We start from the raw sequence: 15,630 nt of genomic DNA on the forward strand, positions 1-15,630 counted from the left end.
TTCCCCGCGGAAAGCGGCCCCTTCCCCGACAAATCCCGGGGGCGGCAGGCAGGCACGGGCCCTGCCGGGCAGCCCACGGAACTCCCTGTGGCCGTGATGGGGAAGAAAGGGTCTAAGAAAACCCTCTCAGGCCTGGGGGAGGCAAATCTGCGGTTCTCCTGCCTCCCCGGCTGCGAGCTGGCGTATCGGCCTGGGGACGGGCTGCGGCACCTTGCTTCGAGAGGTTCCTGTTTTGCCCCAGGAACCACCTGGGCGAGGAGACATGCACTGTGCTTGGCTCGTCACAGAAACGCCTCAGAAGTTAAATTTATATGGCAGGTACTGAGCTACAGAGCATATGTAACCCTTATGCTTAAGCTGTTGCAGCTAAGGCGTTAGGCATGGCAGGATATAAGCCTTAATGATACGTCTCTGTTAGCTGGTTGCTCTGAAAAATACCTACAGGTATCTGGAGAGAGCTGTTTGCCAGAGACTCAGGGGACTGAGCTATTTATTGATTTTTACAGATGAAATAGAGCTATTACAAAGAAAAAGACTTGTGCAGGCAGCATCTTTTGGAACAACTCTTTTGCACAACTATGTAAGACAGCCACTATTACCCCCATTCTTTTTCTCAGAGAAACTCTTGAAATTTTAATTCTCCCAGCAAGTAATACTACTTAGAAGTCTGAGAAGAAGCCTCTCTCACCTTTCTGGAGAGAGTTTGAACAGTGTTGGAATAACATTCAAATTTCAATTCACGGCCCTAGACCAGTTCTTTCTGCACAGTCCTGCATATTCCTGTGTTCCTTCCTCATGGACTTACATCTCAAGTTCAAGAGGATTTGTGAAATTACTGTATGGCCTTTGTTCTCCTGACAAAATTCCTCTCCATTATTAAACTTAGCACTTTACCCTAGCTGATCCCTTCCTCTTTGCAGGGAAATCTCTCTGCATTTGCTATTCTGATAGAAACAATAGTGAAGGTGACATTTGCTCAAATTGTTGTATAGGGGCACTATTTATGGATTAAAATTTCCCAGAGCATTAAGATTTGCCAGAGCAAATGTTTTCAGGTTGATCTTTAAGCAAGAACAGACATGTGTGGCGTTGTGCTGACGTGGTTTTCCTGATGAGTTGGAGTAGAACCTTTCCTACCGTTAAAGGAAAAATGCACAAGTTTAGGCACTCGCTGAGCTGCCTGTTAGGGAGTTCGGGAGTCTCAAATACCACTCGCTGTTTGCAAAATGTAAAGATGAAAAGGAGAGGGGAAAAACTATGACTTTATAGTACTTTAAATAGCATCCCCCAAATGTTCCCCTCTGCTCTTACGGGCCCATTCAGAAGGTGAATGAAGGGATGGTAAATGCAGCCAATTGTTTACATCTTTTCATCCCGTTACTATCACTCTAATCTTCCAGTTGAATAACAGATTCCTGCTTTTCAGGCTACCCATCTGATAGGAGTTAGTGTTATCTGCTTAAGGGTCAGATTTTTTCCACTGGGTTTGGCAGATCTAAGATGGTGCTACTTTACACACACAAAAAAAAAAAACCCAAACAAAACTTGAACATTAACCTTCTACAACACAAGCATGGTAATCCTAGCCTCTGCAAATTAAACATTGGCCTCCTCCTGTTGCCACTAAAGTGAACGAAATTTCACAATAAGCTTTTAAATTTCACAGGAGCAGGGAGGAAGGACCCACATCCGTTACCTCCTTCCCTATGCTGAGAACATTCTGATGATGACCAGAAGCAAAGTCTCAGATGAGATCCTTGGTGACAATTGCACTTGACATAGTGATGTTTAAGTAGCATTTAGGAGGAGAGATTTTCTCGCAGTTAACAGTTCAAAGTTGGTTACAAGAGCTCAGTGAAGCCCCTCCATTTCCCAACAGCCAAGATGCTGGCCTGCTATTCTGGTCCTTTGCCTCAAGACTAAATATGTTCTAGTTTTGTGGGTTCATTACTGAAGTGCAGCATCCCTGCCATACACCTACTCTGGCAACTCTTTCACTTCACAGCCCGAATTCAAATTCATTTCTAATCATGGAATTGAAGTCCTGTAATAAATTCTCATATGTGACCCTAGTCAGTTTTATCCTCTGCAAGGGATTAAAACAGCTAATACCTCTGTTCCTCTGACACAGAGAAGCTTGCCATGTCCAAGCATTTTACAGTATGAACCCTCTTTATCAGCTGGGAAACTCCCCCTTGCTCTCATCTCTTTAAATGAGGACAGCCCAGCCCAGTTAAGTTGAAGAGAAGCTGTTTTCAGATGAAAACATCTTCTAGAAAGCAGTTCTGTGTAAAAAATCAGTGAGCAGCTGGTGGATGGAGAGACATTGGGAAAACAAGAAACTCCCCTACTGAGGACAGCAGTTTGCCCTGTCATCACTACATGAAAAAAAGCCCTATCCAGATCTGCAGCCGTGCAGGTGCTGGGGTGAGGGCAGGCGAGGGGAGACAGCTGCTGGGAGAGGAAGAGGCAGGAGGAATCAGTCAGCATATCCAGGGTGGTTTATCCTCCCGCTTTGCAACAGCCTCTCTGTGCCCCGCTGCACTGTTCTGGTTTCTCCATCACAACAGAATAAACTTGATATTCTTCGCCTCCCTCTAACTCCAACCTGTGTGATGGCCGTTTATTGGAGCTGTATGTAGTGTGGATTTTCTTTTGCAGTAAAGGACTGAAGTGGTTTTTAAACGATTGACAAGGCTTATCGGTGGCTTCTAAATCACATTTGAGTATGTCTGGGGAACTTCAACTGCAGTGCTGCTCCTCAGCAGGCTGAAGTTTCATCTTCCATTTAGAGAAGGCCCTGGATCTTTCTGAACGTTGCCTAGCAGTGAAGGAGACAGAGCTATAAAAGACAGCATTTTCAGTATGCCGCTAAAAGTGAAATTGTGGCTGCTCCAGCCACATTTAGGCTACAAACAAGATTTCTTTGCAATGGTTGTCATGGTCCTGGTGCTGGGATCCCATGCCTACCTATTGCATTAAAAGTAATTATAATAATACTTAGCTTTCTCATTTGCAAGGGGTGCTCACTCTTTTAGCATCTGAAACACAGGGAAATACTTTTGCTTTGGGCCAGTGTTTTTAATCAGTCTTTCCTCACATTTGAGGTTTTCCCAGAAAGTCCTGAATTTGCAGAGAGATTTGGAAGGGCACAAGCAGGGTGCTGCTACACTGCGCTGGAAGGAGCATAGGAAATGATTTGGAGATAAGGTCGAGAAAGAGAAAACATGGCATCTTCTGCAGAGCAAGAGGTGGAAGATTAGTGATAATGCCAGCCAGAGGGCTGCTGGAGAAGCAGAGAGCTTTGACATTCAGACCTGCTCAGGAAGGTGGCAGAGACCCTGCAAGGGAAGCTGTGTGTCATCAGCAGTAGGCACCCAGGGGAAACAGCCCCCTCAGCCTGTGTTTCTAACAAGCAACAAAAAGCCACTTCACATAAATGCAGTGCAATTTTCTTTTCCTCCTAGCAGGTTTATTTTCCCCTCCTATCATAAGTGCCATGGGGATTGCTCACTGGGGGATGATACCCTGGGAAAAATGGGCGAGTGCTGCCGGTGGGTTTCTCTTCTTTGCTAAGAAGAGGCCCAGTGGGTTTCTCTTCTTTGCTAAGACACGTTCTTAAAAGGCTGGTGAACCCGATAGAGAGTAGCAGCAGGTTATTCTGGGGGACAGAAGACAACCAACAAGGAGAGGGCTCCTGCTTTTCAGGTTTCCCTGCTAATCTTGGGACATGTCCATGTCCCCAGTCTGTGACTGTTCCGCAAGTATGCGCATCACTTCGGTCACGACGGGAAATTCAAGCTCAGAGTTTCAGAGCCGGGATTCTTTCAAACGGGCACAACATAAATCTGTTTTGACCTGATTTTCAGCTCTGTTTCAGTCAAGCGCTCATTTAACTGAGCCTGTAAAACATGCAAAAGTTCCACCAGATTCGTGCTGTCCCTCATTTTCCAGCCAGTCCTAAGCAGAGCAGAGTCTCCAGAACTGAGAGTGGTTTCTAAAAAACCTGCAACCCAGAACATGCACGTACGTAATGTCTATAGAAAAGACTTCATTGCATCCATTGCCATTCCAGAGCAGACTGCATCAAACAATAGAGTTACTGTGCACTATCAAACTATCAGACAACTAATTAGGTCAGGAATAGAAGGAGCAAATGGATAGATGATTGGACTGTTGTTCATAAGACTCATATGACAAGAAAGATGCCTCATCTAGATTTCCTCATCAGCAGTAAGGATACAGTTTGTGTAGTTTTGACTACAAAGGCAATTTTTAAAAGAATTATGCTACTGCCCACTGAAATATTGCTTTGGAGTTAAGCTAGGCTCTGCCAAATCAATTGGTCTGCCTGACCTATATATTCCCCTATTGACACGCAGCCTGCTTTACTCTTTTGGCAGTTGTTTCAGTAGAAATTCAATGTGCTGATCTCAAGAGGCCAAGGACAGGCCAATTGCTGGAAATGGAAAGCAAGTTTAGTGTCAGTGACCTGCCCTGACATGGGATTGCCACCTCCATGGCATTGTCACGGTCTAGTACCATTCTCTTTCCTGCGCAAAAGGTTTCGGCCCTAAGCATAGAGGAGGAAAAGGAGGTAGCATTCACTTTTTTCCTCCCTTCATAACCTCTTCTCCCGCTTGTTATCTAGCACCTAGAACAAGAGAAACACGAACTAAGGAGGCGATTTGAGAACAGAGAAGGAGAATGGGAAGGAAGGGTGTCTGAACTGGAAAGCGACGTGAAGCAGCTGCAGGACGAGCTGGAGAGGCAGCAGGTTCACCTGCGTGAAGCCGACCGCGAGAAGACACGGGCCGTCCAGGAACTCTCCGAACAGAACCAAAGACTCCTGGACCAGCTCAGCAGGGTGAGTCACTGCGGCACGGTGAGGGCAGGCACACAGCCACCTTGGTCATGGGAGAGGCTCGCAGCTCTGCTATAAACCACCTTTCAAGCAAATGAGCGGGAAAGCTTCCCCTTTAAGGAAAAAAAAAAAGGTTCTGCATCTGGTCAGATTACACGGGTGTCCCTATAAAACATGCTGCCTTTAAACTGAATTTTACACCTTTAAAGGAGTGCTGCATGTCATTGGCAAAACAGTTATGTTTCTGGGTTGAGTGATCATTTACTGCATAGATGTCTCTCTCAACTGTTTTTGTATCTGAAACTGATTTAGAAAATCTGTTTCTGATTTACAAATAGGCTGGACAAATGTAGCACGCAAGAAAGGCTAATCTGTGACAGTGAGGTGAAAGGCTTTTTGCTGGCCTCCCTTTTTTGACATACATTGGCTATAACATTGTAGAATTGAATATACCATGTCATACTAAGATGATGTGTCCCTGCAGATAACTTGGCCATGGTTAGATGTGTGAGAACCTACTGAAATTCCTTGGAATAGCATGTTTCAGCAACGAGCTTCACTTGCCTCTGAATGAAAGAGGATTTATAGTGAGGCTGCTACAAATCAGCCTAGTTGACTGAATACTTCCAGGATGGGTTTCTTTCTGACAGCAAAAGACTTAACAGTTTCTGCCTCCTCCCCCAGAAGTTAACCTGTCTTCTAGAATTAAGAATCTTGTTTTTTTCTCCCCACTGGACAGTTAGTACAAACCATAATTTTCATGCTTAAGAACACAGTTACTCCAGCAGATGAAAGTATTTTCTTCTCACCAGTTGCTTATCCCCAAAATAGAATAGAACAAAAACAGACACCACAGACTCATGCTGAAGACGCCCATCTAATGTTGTAAGAGCACATTTCAGACTAGATTCTGTCAGAGGTGAGTCTCTGGGGCTGACACAGGGACTGCCTAAGAGAGGGTCAAAACCTCGATCACAACACAGGGACCAGAAGACTCTGAAATGGGCCAAGTGTACACGTCTCTTCACTTGTCTTCATTTGATCTGGATATGCAGTTTTCCTGTGCTCCTGGAGGTGAGAAGAGCAGGTCTTGGGTATAACACTTTGTACTAGCACTTGAGAAAATCATTCCTCATTCTGCTATAGATTTTCTTGTCAAGTACTAAAAAAGCCACTTAGTCTGTGGATTTGGTTTTTAACTGGCTTTGGGAAAAAAAAAAAAAGACAAAAAAACTGCAAACAACCAACTTCCTTAACTCAGGAACACTGCTAAGTTTATCCACGTTTTTAAAGCAATATCTCCCAAGCATAGCAGATAAGCTAGTGAAGATTTTTCACCTCTTCTCTGGACAGAGCATATTTCACATACAACATGGATGAGAGATTCCACCCAAGCCCTTGCAGAGCTCCTGTGTTGTGTCAGGTTTCTTATCCAGGGCTAAGAACTAGGTTCCCATCAGATTTGGTGACCCTCAGTGATTTTCTGTCTATGCACGATTTCCGTCACTGACTGGGTAATGTAAGATTTGTTATGGTCCCAGCATAAGCACAAACTGAAAGACCAGACTAGAAGATAGGAGAGGAAAGCCAGACAGCTTGCTTTGGGCTTTAAACCACATGGGATTATCCTCACATGACACTTGTGCTACAGGAGCCTCTCGCAGCCCAGATGCTCGGAGAGCTGCTCAGCTAAGCCTTGTGCAAAGGAACCACCAAGTTAGGTCTACCAGAATGCAATGTCCAAGCATGGGTTTTGTTCCCTTAACTCCCTATTACTGCCAGAAAGAGTCTTCATCTGCCCACTTCAGAACTCCTACATCCTGGGAAAAAGCTGAGTCTTGGTGCTGCCCTCACTGCTCCAGCCCAGCCCTGCTCCCAGCTTGGAGAAAAGGACTGTTGCTCTCCAATGCAGGTGAAGCAAACTGATAGAAACTGGTTACACTTGCCGAGGCACAATTCGATGCTCATTGAGTTTGTCACCTGGCCAAAACTTGCTAGTAACTCAAATATGGCAATGGATATAGCAAGGGTGTAAACAATCTTCCTAAAGTCATGAGAATCTGGGCAAATTGAAACAGGGTTGGAAATGGTCTGCGGTCATTCACCCAGGGCTTTCGTTAAGGCTTTTTAAAATCTCAGCATTATATTAGCACTTGATTACTGGGTGCTTAGTATTCCACGTTTGCGGCTCCATAATGCAATTGCAGTCTTATTTGTCTGGTCTCTTATTCTGAAGAGGTTATGCATGTAATCCTTGAGGCAGTGGTAGTGCTTAAACCCTGCACCCACATAGTTCTGGCTCCTGTTACTACTTAGGCTTTCAATAAATAAAAAGGACAAATACAGGTGCATGGATGTGCTTGTCTGCACCTGTATTGCCACAGGCTGGAGTCTTGCTAGGGATCATGAACTGAGCACTGGGAGAGGAAAAACCCTACAAAAAAAGTGCTGTTACAGCTTCTGTGAACTTTGAGGTGTTGCTGGCATCCTCCTTGCCTTCCTGGTTCTGCATTTTGCCCCTGCATTTTGTGTCACAGTGGGTTGTTCGGGACAAAAGGGTTGTGAGAACCCTGTGATAAGGCAATTAAAGCCTTATTCAGAGCTTCAACTCTGCCCCGTCCAACACTGTATACCCTACTAGAGGCTTCACTCACAGGACAGAAAGGAAGGTTGCACTCTGGTACAAGTCATTCTACACTAGTAGGTACTAGCTCTTTAAATTTTAATTTCTGCAGTTTTTAGCAATTAACACCTCATGGCCCAATTTCACAATACATGAGCATCTCTCTCCTGGGGAAGGTATTCCCTTGGCACTAGGCTGTATATGTCAAATGACAGTCTCAGCCTCTTGAGCTACCAGCCTACATGGTCCTGCTTGCTCCTTCCGAGGTTCCTGGGCTTTAGCCCCTTTTACCTCAAAGCAGGGCAGCATCCACTATCTCCTTCATCCTACCCCTCCTCCTTCCTGCTGCTGCTGTGATGTTCTTTCACCAACTAATTAAGCTTTAGGACATTTTTTTAACCCTGCCTTCCCCAGAGATGAAAGGCCAGCCCAAGCGCATACTTTTTTCCAGTCTAAACCTGGCACAAATGCTAGCCAACCAAGCACGCGGTCCTACACACCCACACAAGGATAGCAAAGGGACCTGGAAAGCTTTGTCTTGCAGTTAAAGCATGGAACTGAAAAAATCCATCCTCAAGTCTGACAAAGATTGATAAGGAAAACTCAAGGATGGGGATTTTAAGTCTGTTCCAGTCTCTAAAAACAGGGATAACAGTCTTGCCTCAGAGTCACCAAGAGGCTAAAATAAGGTTCATAAAATGATTTGAGGTCTTCAGATGAGGTGATATAGGAGAACTTTACATATCTAATAATAGTAAGTAGGCTATAAGGAATTTTGCCTCCTTTTGAAATACAGCCTTTTGTTCTGCTCAAAGCAGAGAACCACACAGAGATACTGCCTGGGGTTATAGCAGTATTAAACCATGGGTAAATTAGGTAGGCTGGACTGGGAGCTCATAGTGAAAGATATGAAAGGCCTGATGAGAAGGACTTGGGGGTGTTGGTTGATGAGAAGCTCAACGTGACCCAGCAGTATGCGCGTGTAGCCCAGAAAGCCAACTGTATCCTGGGCTGCGTCAAAAGAAGTGTGGCCAGCAGGTCAAGGGCAGCGATTCTTCCCCTCTACTCCACTCTGGTGAGACCCCACCTGGAGTACTGCATCCAGCTCTGGGGACCCCAACATAAGAAGGACATGGACCTGTTGGAGCGAGTCCAGAGGAAGGCCACAAAAGTGATCAGAGGGCTGGAGCAGCTCCTATGAAGACAGGCTAAGAGAGTTGGGGTTGTTCAGCCTGGAGAAGAGAAGGCTCTGGGGAGATCTTAGAGCAGCCTTCCAGTACCTGAAGGAGAGGGACTTTTTACAAGGGCATGTAGTGATAAGACAAGGCGTAATGGCTTTAAACTGAAAGAGGGTAGATTTAGATTAGATATAAGGAAGAAATTCTTCACTATGAGGGTGGTGAGGCACTGGAACTGGTTGCCCAGAGAAGTTGTGAATGTCCTATCCCTGGAAGTGTTCAAGTCCAGGTTGGATGGGGCTTTGAGCAACCTGGTTTAGTGGAAAGTGTCCCTGCCCATGGCAGGGGGGTTGGAGCTAGATGGTCTTTAGGTTCCCTTCCAACTCAAACCACCCTATAGTTCTATGATTCAGATGCCAAAGATCAAGTTTAAGATCTCCACAATAACCTTATTTTTTAATTTTCTAAGTGATGATTAAAATCCCTTCTGCATGTTGATTTGATTTCCCTCCCCCTGCCTCAGCACAGCAAAGCACGTAGTAACTCTCAGCATTGTGTCCACACCAAGCTAAATGGCGATTTTACCTAGGAGAACTGCAGAGCACATTATGAGCAGTATGTCAAGGTACATACCACTCACCATAAATGCTCAAAGATAAAGTATAGGAGTCAAAGTACAGTTTTGCTGAGAAAGTCGAGGCTTGGGAATTATTACGTGTTCTGTTTCCAGCTCCTTCAGTCTCTCCCATCTGTTTCAGTTCCCCATTTGGAAAAAAAAAAAATCCTATGCTTTCTATCCTTTTAAGTTATAAAATCTGGGGGGAATGGGTATAGGGAAAGCTCTCCTCTTACATGTGCCCACAGCACCTAACACAGCAACAGTCCTGTCCCCACCTTTGGGCTTCTAGGAGCTACTAATGCAAATAATAATAACAAGCAGCCCTCTCCCTATAATGAGGCAACATATTACTACTTTGTCAGGAAATGAATGAAAAAAGACTTTCACGCTGTTTCTAAGTGGCTTCACCAGATGGCTTTCCCACACATTTCCTGCTACCAAGCTCTGGGCTCCTGTAGCTGTTTGCTGCGTGTAGTTTGGGCGAGGATATATCCATTCCCAGTTCAGTTGGGCTTCTTTTATGGTACATAGAGCATAAGGAAGTAATTTCACAATGTCAAGCTCAGGTAGTTTTTGCAATGAAAATCTGTTTTCAGTGGCAGGAAGAAGCGTGTCATCTTGCACCGCTGAAATAGCTCTTTGTGTTTAGAGAGGAACGCTCGGCTGCTGCGGCATCCCTCAGAGGGGCCCTCAATCACCAAGTTCTTATATTCACTCAGCATCTAATGCCAACATACTGCTACAAAGAATGAGGTGTTTCAGTCAATCCCTCTGGTACAGCAAGAAAATGATCAGCGAGCCCACAAGTCTCCAAAGGATGTTTTATTTGCTAGCCACAAAACCTTCCTTTCAGTAATATTTCAATTGAAGAAGTGTTGTTTCTAACTTTGCGCTGTAACATGCAGCATAGCTTCAGAGAACTGGCACGCACTGCCTGGCTTTGATTTGAGAGAAACTTGTTTTTATTCAAGAATGAGCTGACCATATTATATTCGCTTTTCCAAATCACTTTTACTTTAAACACATCCTTTTGTGGTCAACAACATACTTACAAGAGAGGTGGCTCTATTGTCAATTATTGATTTAAAGAGCTTTTTCTGAATGGTTGTTTGTTGGGTCTATCAGCATAGGAACAATGTTGGTTTTAAGAAAACCAGACTAATCATTGAAAAAGTTACTGGAACAAGCGTCCTGGGCAAGATTCACTGCTTTTGCCATGCCAGAGATCTGTAGCCATTACACTATGAGCTAACTTGTCTTTAATTCCTTATTTTATCTGTAAAGTTGCTTAATACAAGCCTCCTTATGTTTCTTGTTTATTAAGTTGTCTCCAATAGCCCAGCAGGGTGTATTGGGAAACTCCATACTTAGCACAGAGGCAAGTAAGTCAGGCTGAATTTAAGTACTGCTTCAGGGGGGTTATTTTTAAACAGAAGGGGATCCTGAGTCGACCTAGGCTCAAGAAGAGTTGCTTTGACTAGCCCCACACTTCAAGGTGCAGATCAGTCACTACACTGAATTCTCTTTCATTAAAAGTCTCTGGTTTTTGCTGTGGCTCGAAGTGTTTACTGGACCTATTCAGTAAGGAGTAGTTTACTGTAAGGAACACCGTACTGAGCTACTCAATAGCACATGGAGTCCTGTATGGCAAATCTTGATCTGCATCACCTCTGAGCAGTCCAAATTCAATGGAGGGGGGAGATTGCACAAGAAAAGGCAGCATCCCTTTCTATTGAAAGGGCTGAAGTACCTGCATTTCATGGCAGTTTAGGTAGGGCTGCTCACTCCTTGGAGTAGGCGGTCAGCCCTTTCAGCATAGCTTTGTGCCTGGCATAGGGCACATTTATGTTACACACGGTGGGGTGAGAGGAAAGCAGATATGAGCACAAGACAGAGCCAAACACTGAAGCCAACAAACCTCCCATTAACCACATCAAACACCCTCCAGCTCCCTGCCCCTCTGGAGCATCAGCAGATCCCAGCACTACGTAACCAGATCCCCGATCACCCAGTGAATACTGATTAGTGCACACGCAGGAAGGGCTCCTTCTCACCAGCTACTTCTCCCCTAGCAGAGAGCACTTGTTAATAATTCAGCTTCATGCCACATCAGGACTGGAGTGCTGAGGCTTTCTATGCTAAAGCTGTAAATATAGGACATGACTGCAGCTGCATGTTCTTGCCTGCAAAGTCCTTCAATGAAATGATTCAGTGCCCTAGAAGGTAATGAAGAAACATCTTGAGGTCACTGCTGAGTGGCAGTCACCCACCATCCATCTGGGGGAAGGAAGACAGGCAGGAAGAAAGGCTCAACCCTCTACCGAGGGTCTGGCCAAGCTTGCAGCACCTGTTAACCCCATTTTAGGGCACCCAGAGCTTCAGGAGCCAACTGGAACAAGGCCATCTGGACACCAAGGTATAAATGCAACAAACACCAAAGAAGTCATTTCAGCAAACATGAGGGGAGGCACCCCTAGAGTTTGCCCAAAGATTTTGCACCCACCCATTTCACACAGGATTTTTACCCTTGTATCCCTTGGTTTAAGTACTGGTGAGCACTGAGGGAAGGGGCAGAAAGCTGTACACAGAATAAAACAGGGGCACACATTGCTAGTGAACCATAGTGCAAAGCCCTCCCGAGGGAAAGGGTTAAAAAATTACGTTACTGTTAAGCAGTGGAACTGCACAAATCCCTGCTCGTGGGAAAAAGGATAGCATCCATCAGTCCCAGGGGTTGGGTGGGACCCTCGTCCTGCCCCAGGACAGTGGAGCAGGTACCCCGCCATCCCCAGGGACCCCTTGCTGGTTGCTAGGTGACAGCACACCACGGTCCCAGCTGGTGACGTTGCTGTGGCAACCGGGTGTGATTTCTCTGCTTCTAATGCCGTGACAGTCAGCGGACACGCAGGGAGACGCACTTGTGACGTCCGAGGCAGGCGGGCGGGTGGCAGAGGCCTGTCTGCCACCCCAGGCTCGGCTCGCTGCCGGGATGTGTCCCCAGCATCCGCCACTTCATCCCCCCTGTTTCCTCCCCTGTTCACAGCAATTTTTCCCCGGAAATCACCCTGGAGATTTCCCAGCCGAAGGCAGCCTGTTGTCTACACACTCAAAATGCACTTTTGAGCCTGCTGGGGGAAGAGGTAAACATTTTATTTTCTTGGTAAAAAGAGCTCCTTATGAGCAATCAACCCACACAGAAGTAACTCCACCAGGGCTCAGCACAATGCATCTCCCCCTGTGAGTCCAGCTCAGGGAGCACAGCGCAACAGAAATTATTATCTGCCAGAGCCACTTAACCTCCACGCTGTGTATGGCTCATCTTACATCCTCAGAGGCTTGGGGGGCCTGGATGGAGCAGCAGAGACTGGCCCATGAGACATCCCCAGAGCCCAGACCTCCTGCCCCCCACACCAGCATGTCAGCACGGAACGAGTGTCTGGAGCACTATCTAGGACAAATATGCATAAGTGTTAAGCACCTGGTAGTCAGCCATACACTGCTCTTCTCTGCGCTTCAGCTGAGCCCAGCTCACAGCCCAGCTTTCACCTCTAGCAAGTGGTTCTGGAACAGATTTCGGCAGTTTCTGCAAGGCTTCTGCCAAGGGGAGACATTAGCAGCACCACTAACCCATGAACATCTGAAAGCAGGAATCCAACATGAAACTGAAAGCGAACTTGTTCTGGAGTGAGGAGATAAAAATCTGAATGAGTCCCTTCGTCCCCTCTTGCACTGCGCTAAAAATTTCAAGTGGCTATTCTGTTTGGGTCCAAGCCTTTATCTTTATAGGAATTGTTTTATTATGCAGTAGCTCAGAGGTAGGAACTCGTGGGCAGAAAAGATTTTTTCAAAATATTTCTGCTTATTCACACTTGCTGTAAACACTTCCTCCAGGAGATTCTAGAAAGTAGGACACAGAAGGTGTTTGCATCCAGCCATTGCATTACTAGCTAGAACCAGAGCTAAACATGATCGAAGGCTTTACAAATATCTACATGAGAAAAATCCAATTAAAAGCATTTGATCTTTAAAGAGCCATTCTGGGTTATAAAGTTTGCACACCTTATAATGAAAGTCTTTAAATTCTTTTTTTTTTTTTTTAAGTAGGATTGTTTTTCTAAATGCAATTTAGTAGACAATAGCTCAAGAGGGAGGTCTTTTCTACCCTGAGGGTTTTTTTGCCAGCTGTATTAGGTGCTCTGATTACCCATGAAATCAGAGGCCCCTTGCAAAACAGCCTAGATCTTAATCAACATTTTGTTTAGAATAGCATTTAGCAAAACCCAGTTTATTTTGCACACAGATACAGGATCAGCAAGACACTCTCAGTGACTTCTGATGGATGCCACAATGCAATACAGAGCTGGCTTATGCTTGGCAGTACCATCCATTGGGGTGGGAAATGCCACCATAGATGGGAACAAGCAGCTGTCTAGAGGTGAGAGTACAACAGGAAACAACTGACAGATTAGGACATAAATCAAGTGACCTGCATGACAGAGTGACTGGGGTAAAAGGCTGCTTGTAAGTCAACCAAGAGAGCATTTCATTTGGAGGAGATACAGGTTGGCCTAACAATTTCATTAGGTATCCTCCTATAGAGGCTCAGTTCTGCAGCTGCAGAGATTTGCACCACGTTTCCTTCATGGACAGGCTCCCCATCAGTGTCCGAGGTGGGGCGACTGCCAAGATCAGAAGTGTTGGGAACATTTCCATTAACTGTTCTCACCATCTCCTAACTATTGTTCCCTGGAAGGTTCTAATGTTGAGACATGTCAAGAACATTTTTAAAGGGAAGAACTACTTGGATAGTTTCAGCTGGGTTATGATTCTACCAAGATTAGCACAGTAACACAATGTGTAATAAATGTAGAGCTGTCACAGAACAGTTGCAAGATCTGGGGATATATGGGTACCTAAAGCATCCAGCTCACTTGAATTTACCCTTTAAATACCATTTACTAGTTCCACTGTGCAGTTTTTCTGACATCAAAAAAAAAAAATCTAGTGTTTTGTCTTCATTGCTTCCCCCTTCCCTTTTGTCCCCGCAGTCTTTCTCCCCTCCTGGATACATCTCAAAAATTAGTTGAAGCTTAAGTTATCACCAGCCTCAGGCTGTTAGTTGTCTCTGTGGTTTTGTTCCTCAAGCTGATGGGAGATCATGTTACCCCTCAGTTCCTTTGGGGTTAGCTTGGCCTCCACTTTCAGTACAACAAGAGGGGAAAATTTAGCCTTGTGATTCCCTTGTTCTCTATGTCCTTGGAAGTCTGTTCCTGAATCCAATTCCAGACTTGGCACAGTTTTGTAGTAACAGGGGTACTCTTAGAAAGTCATTCCATTTGGCAACTATTTAGCATAAGTTATTAATGTTTATTTGTTGAACAAAGTACTATTGTATTTGATCGCTCAGATCAAGGAAAACTGAAGTCGTCTGCAACTCAAGTATAGACCAGCAGAATTTTTGTTCACACCAGGGCCACGAGGCAGGTACAAAACTTAAGACTTGCTAGAGGGAAGGGACTATACTTACAGAAGAGATCCATAGTCCCAGTAGCTTTTGCAAGTGAAGTGTTTCAGGACCAAGTGAACACCCGCAAGTTTTAACAGAAGAGGACCTTTCTGAGAAGTACTTAAAGAGTTCTCCTTTGTTTCTTTATTTGGTTAGCAAGTGTTTTGCATAAATTTTATTGCAACACCAGGAAACTGAGGCACTGAGAGACTAGGCAATAATTGTCAGTGTGAGCTGACAAACAAGACCCTAGTGAAGGAAAAATCTCCTCTCCACTTAGGCAGACTGCACAAGAGTTGGAGCTTTTCTCTTGATCTTTCAGAATGGGGATGAATTGTGGGGTTTCTTTGTTTGTTTAAAGTGTGGATCAGGAATTCAGTGAGCTATGTCCCATACTGAAAGTGTACCACCCCAGGAAAAAGCTAGTAGTCCAGACATTATTCCTTTATTGAGTTTAAGCTTTATTCTCTATATCCCTTACAGAAAGGACAACATGTATAAGTTGCAGGATAAGAATTAGACTGGACATTAAGAAAAACATCCTAGCTGTAAAGTTAGTTGAGTAGGAGAACAGATGGCTCAGAGATTCTACAAAGTCTCCATCAAAGGAAGCTTTCAGGAAGTGGCCAAGTAGTCACCAGTCAGGCAGGGCTGGCCAATTTTTGCCTTGGCATGAGAAGAACTAGGCAAAGTTAAGTCTGAAAGAGGCCTTCTGAGGTTTCTCTATCTTTTATGCAGGCAAGACTTTTAGTAACATCAGGTCAAATCTTCCTGCTATTTATCAATATTGAAGGAAAGAGGCAGAGAAGCCTGAAGGAATACTCACAAGAAGTAAGTTAT

General features: G+C 44.9%; 1 protein-coding gene across 1 annotated transcript in view; it reads left to right on the top strand.

The window, feature by feature from the left end:
• Positions 1-96: 96 nt before the first annotated feature.
• Positions 97-15,630, top strand: part of LOC104071397 (bicaudal D-related protein 1-like) — a gene marked incomplete at its 3' end in the record, with an annotated part of 41,319 nt that continues 25,785 nt past the window's right edge. The window contains exons 1-2 of the mRNA XM_009573224.1: positions 97-318; positions 4,652-4,867. Coding sequence (XP_009571519.1) covers positions 97-318; positions 4,652-4,867 — 438 coding nt within the window. The remainder of the gene's footprint in view (positions 319-4,651; positions 4,868-15,630) is intronic.

Source organism: Fulmarus glacialis, unplaced genomic scaffold, assembly GCF_000690835.1.
Source record: "Fulmarus glacialis isolate BGI_N327 unplaced genomic scaffold, ASM69083v1 scaffold46102, whole genome shotgun sequence".
Classification (NCBI taxonomy): domain Eukaryota; kingdom Metazoa; phylum Chordata; class Aves; order Procellariiformes; family Procellariidae; genus Fulmarus; species Fulmarus glacialis.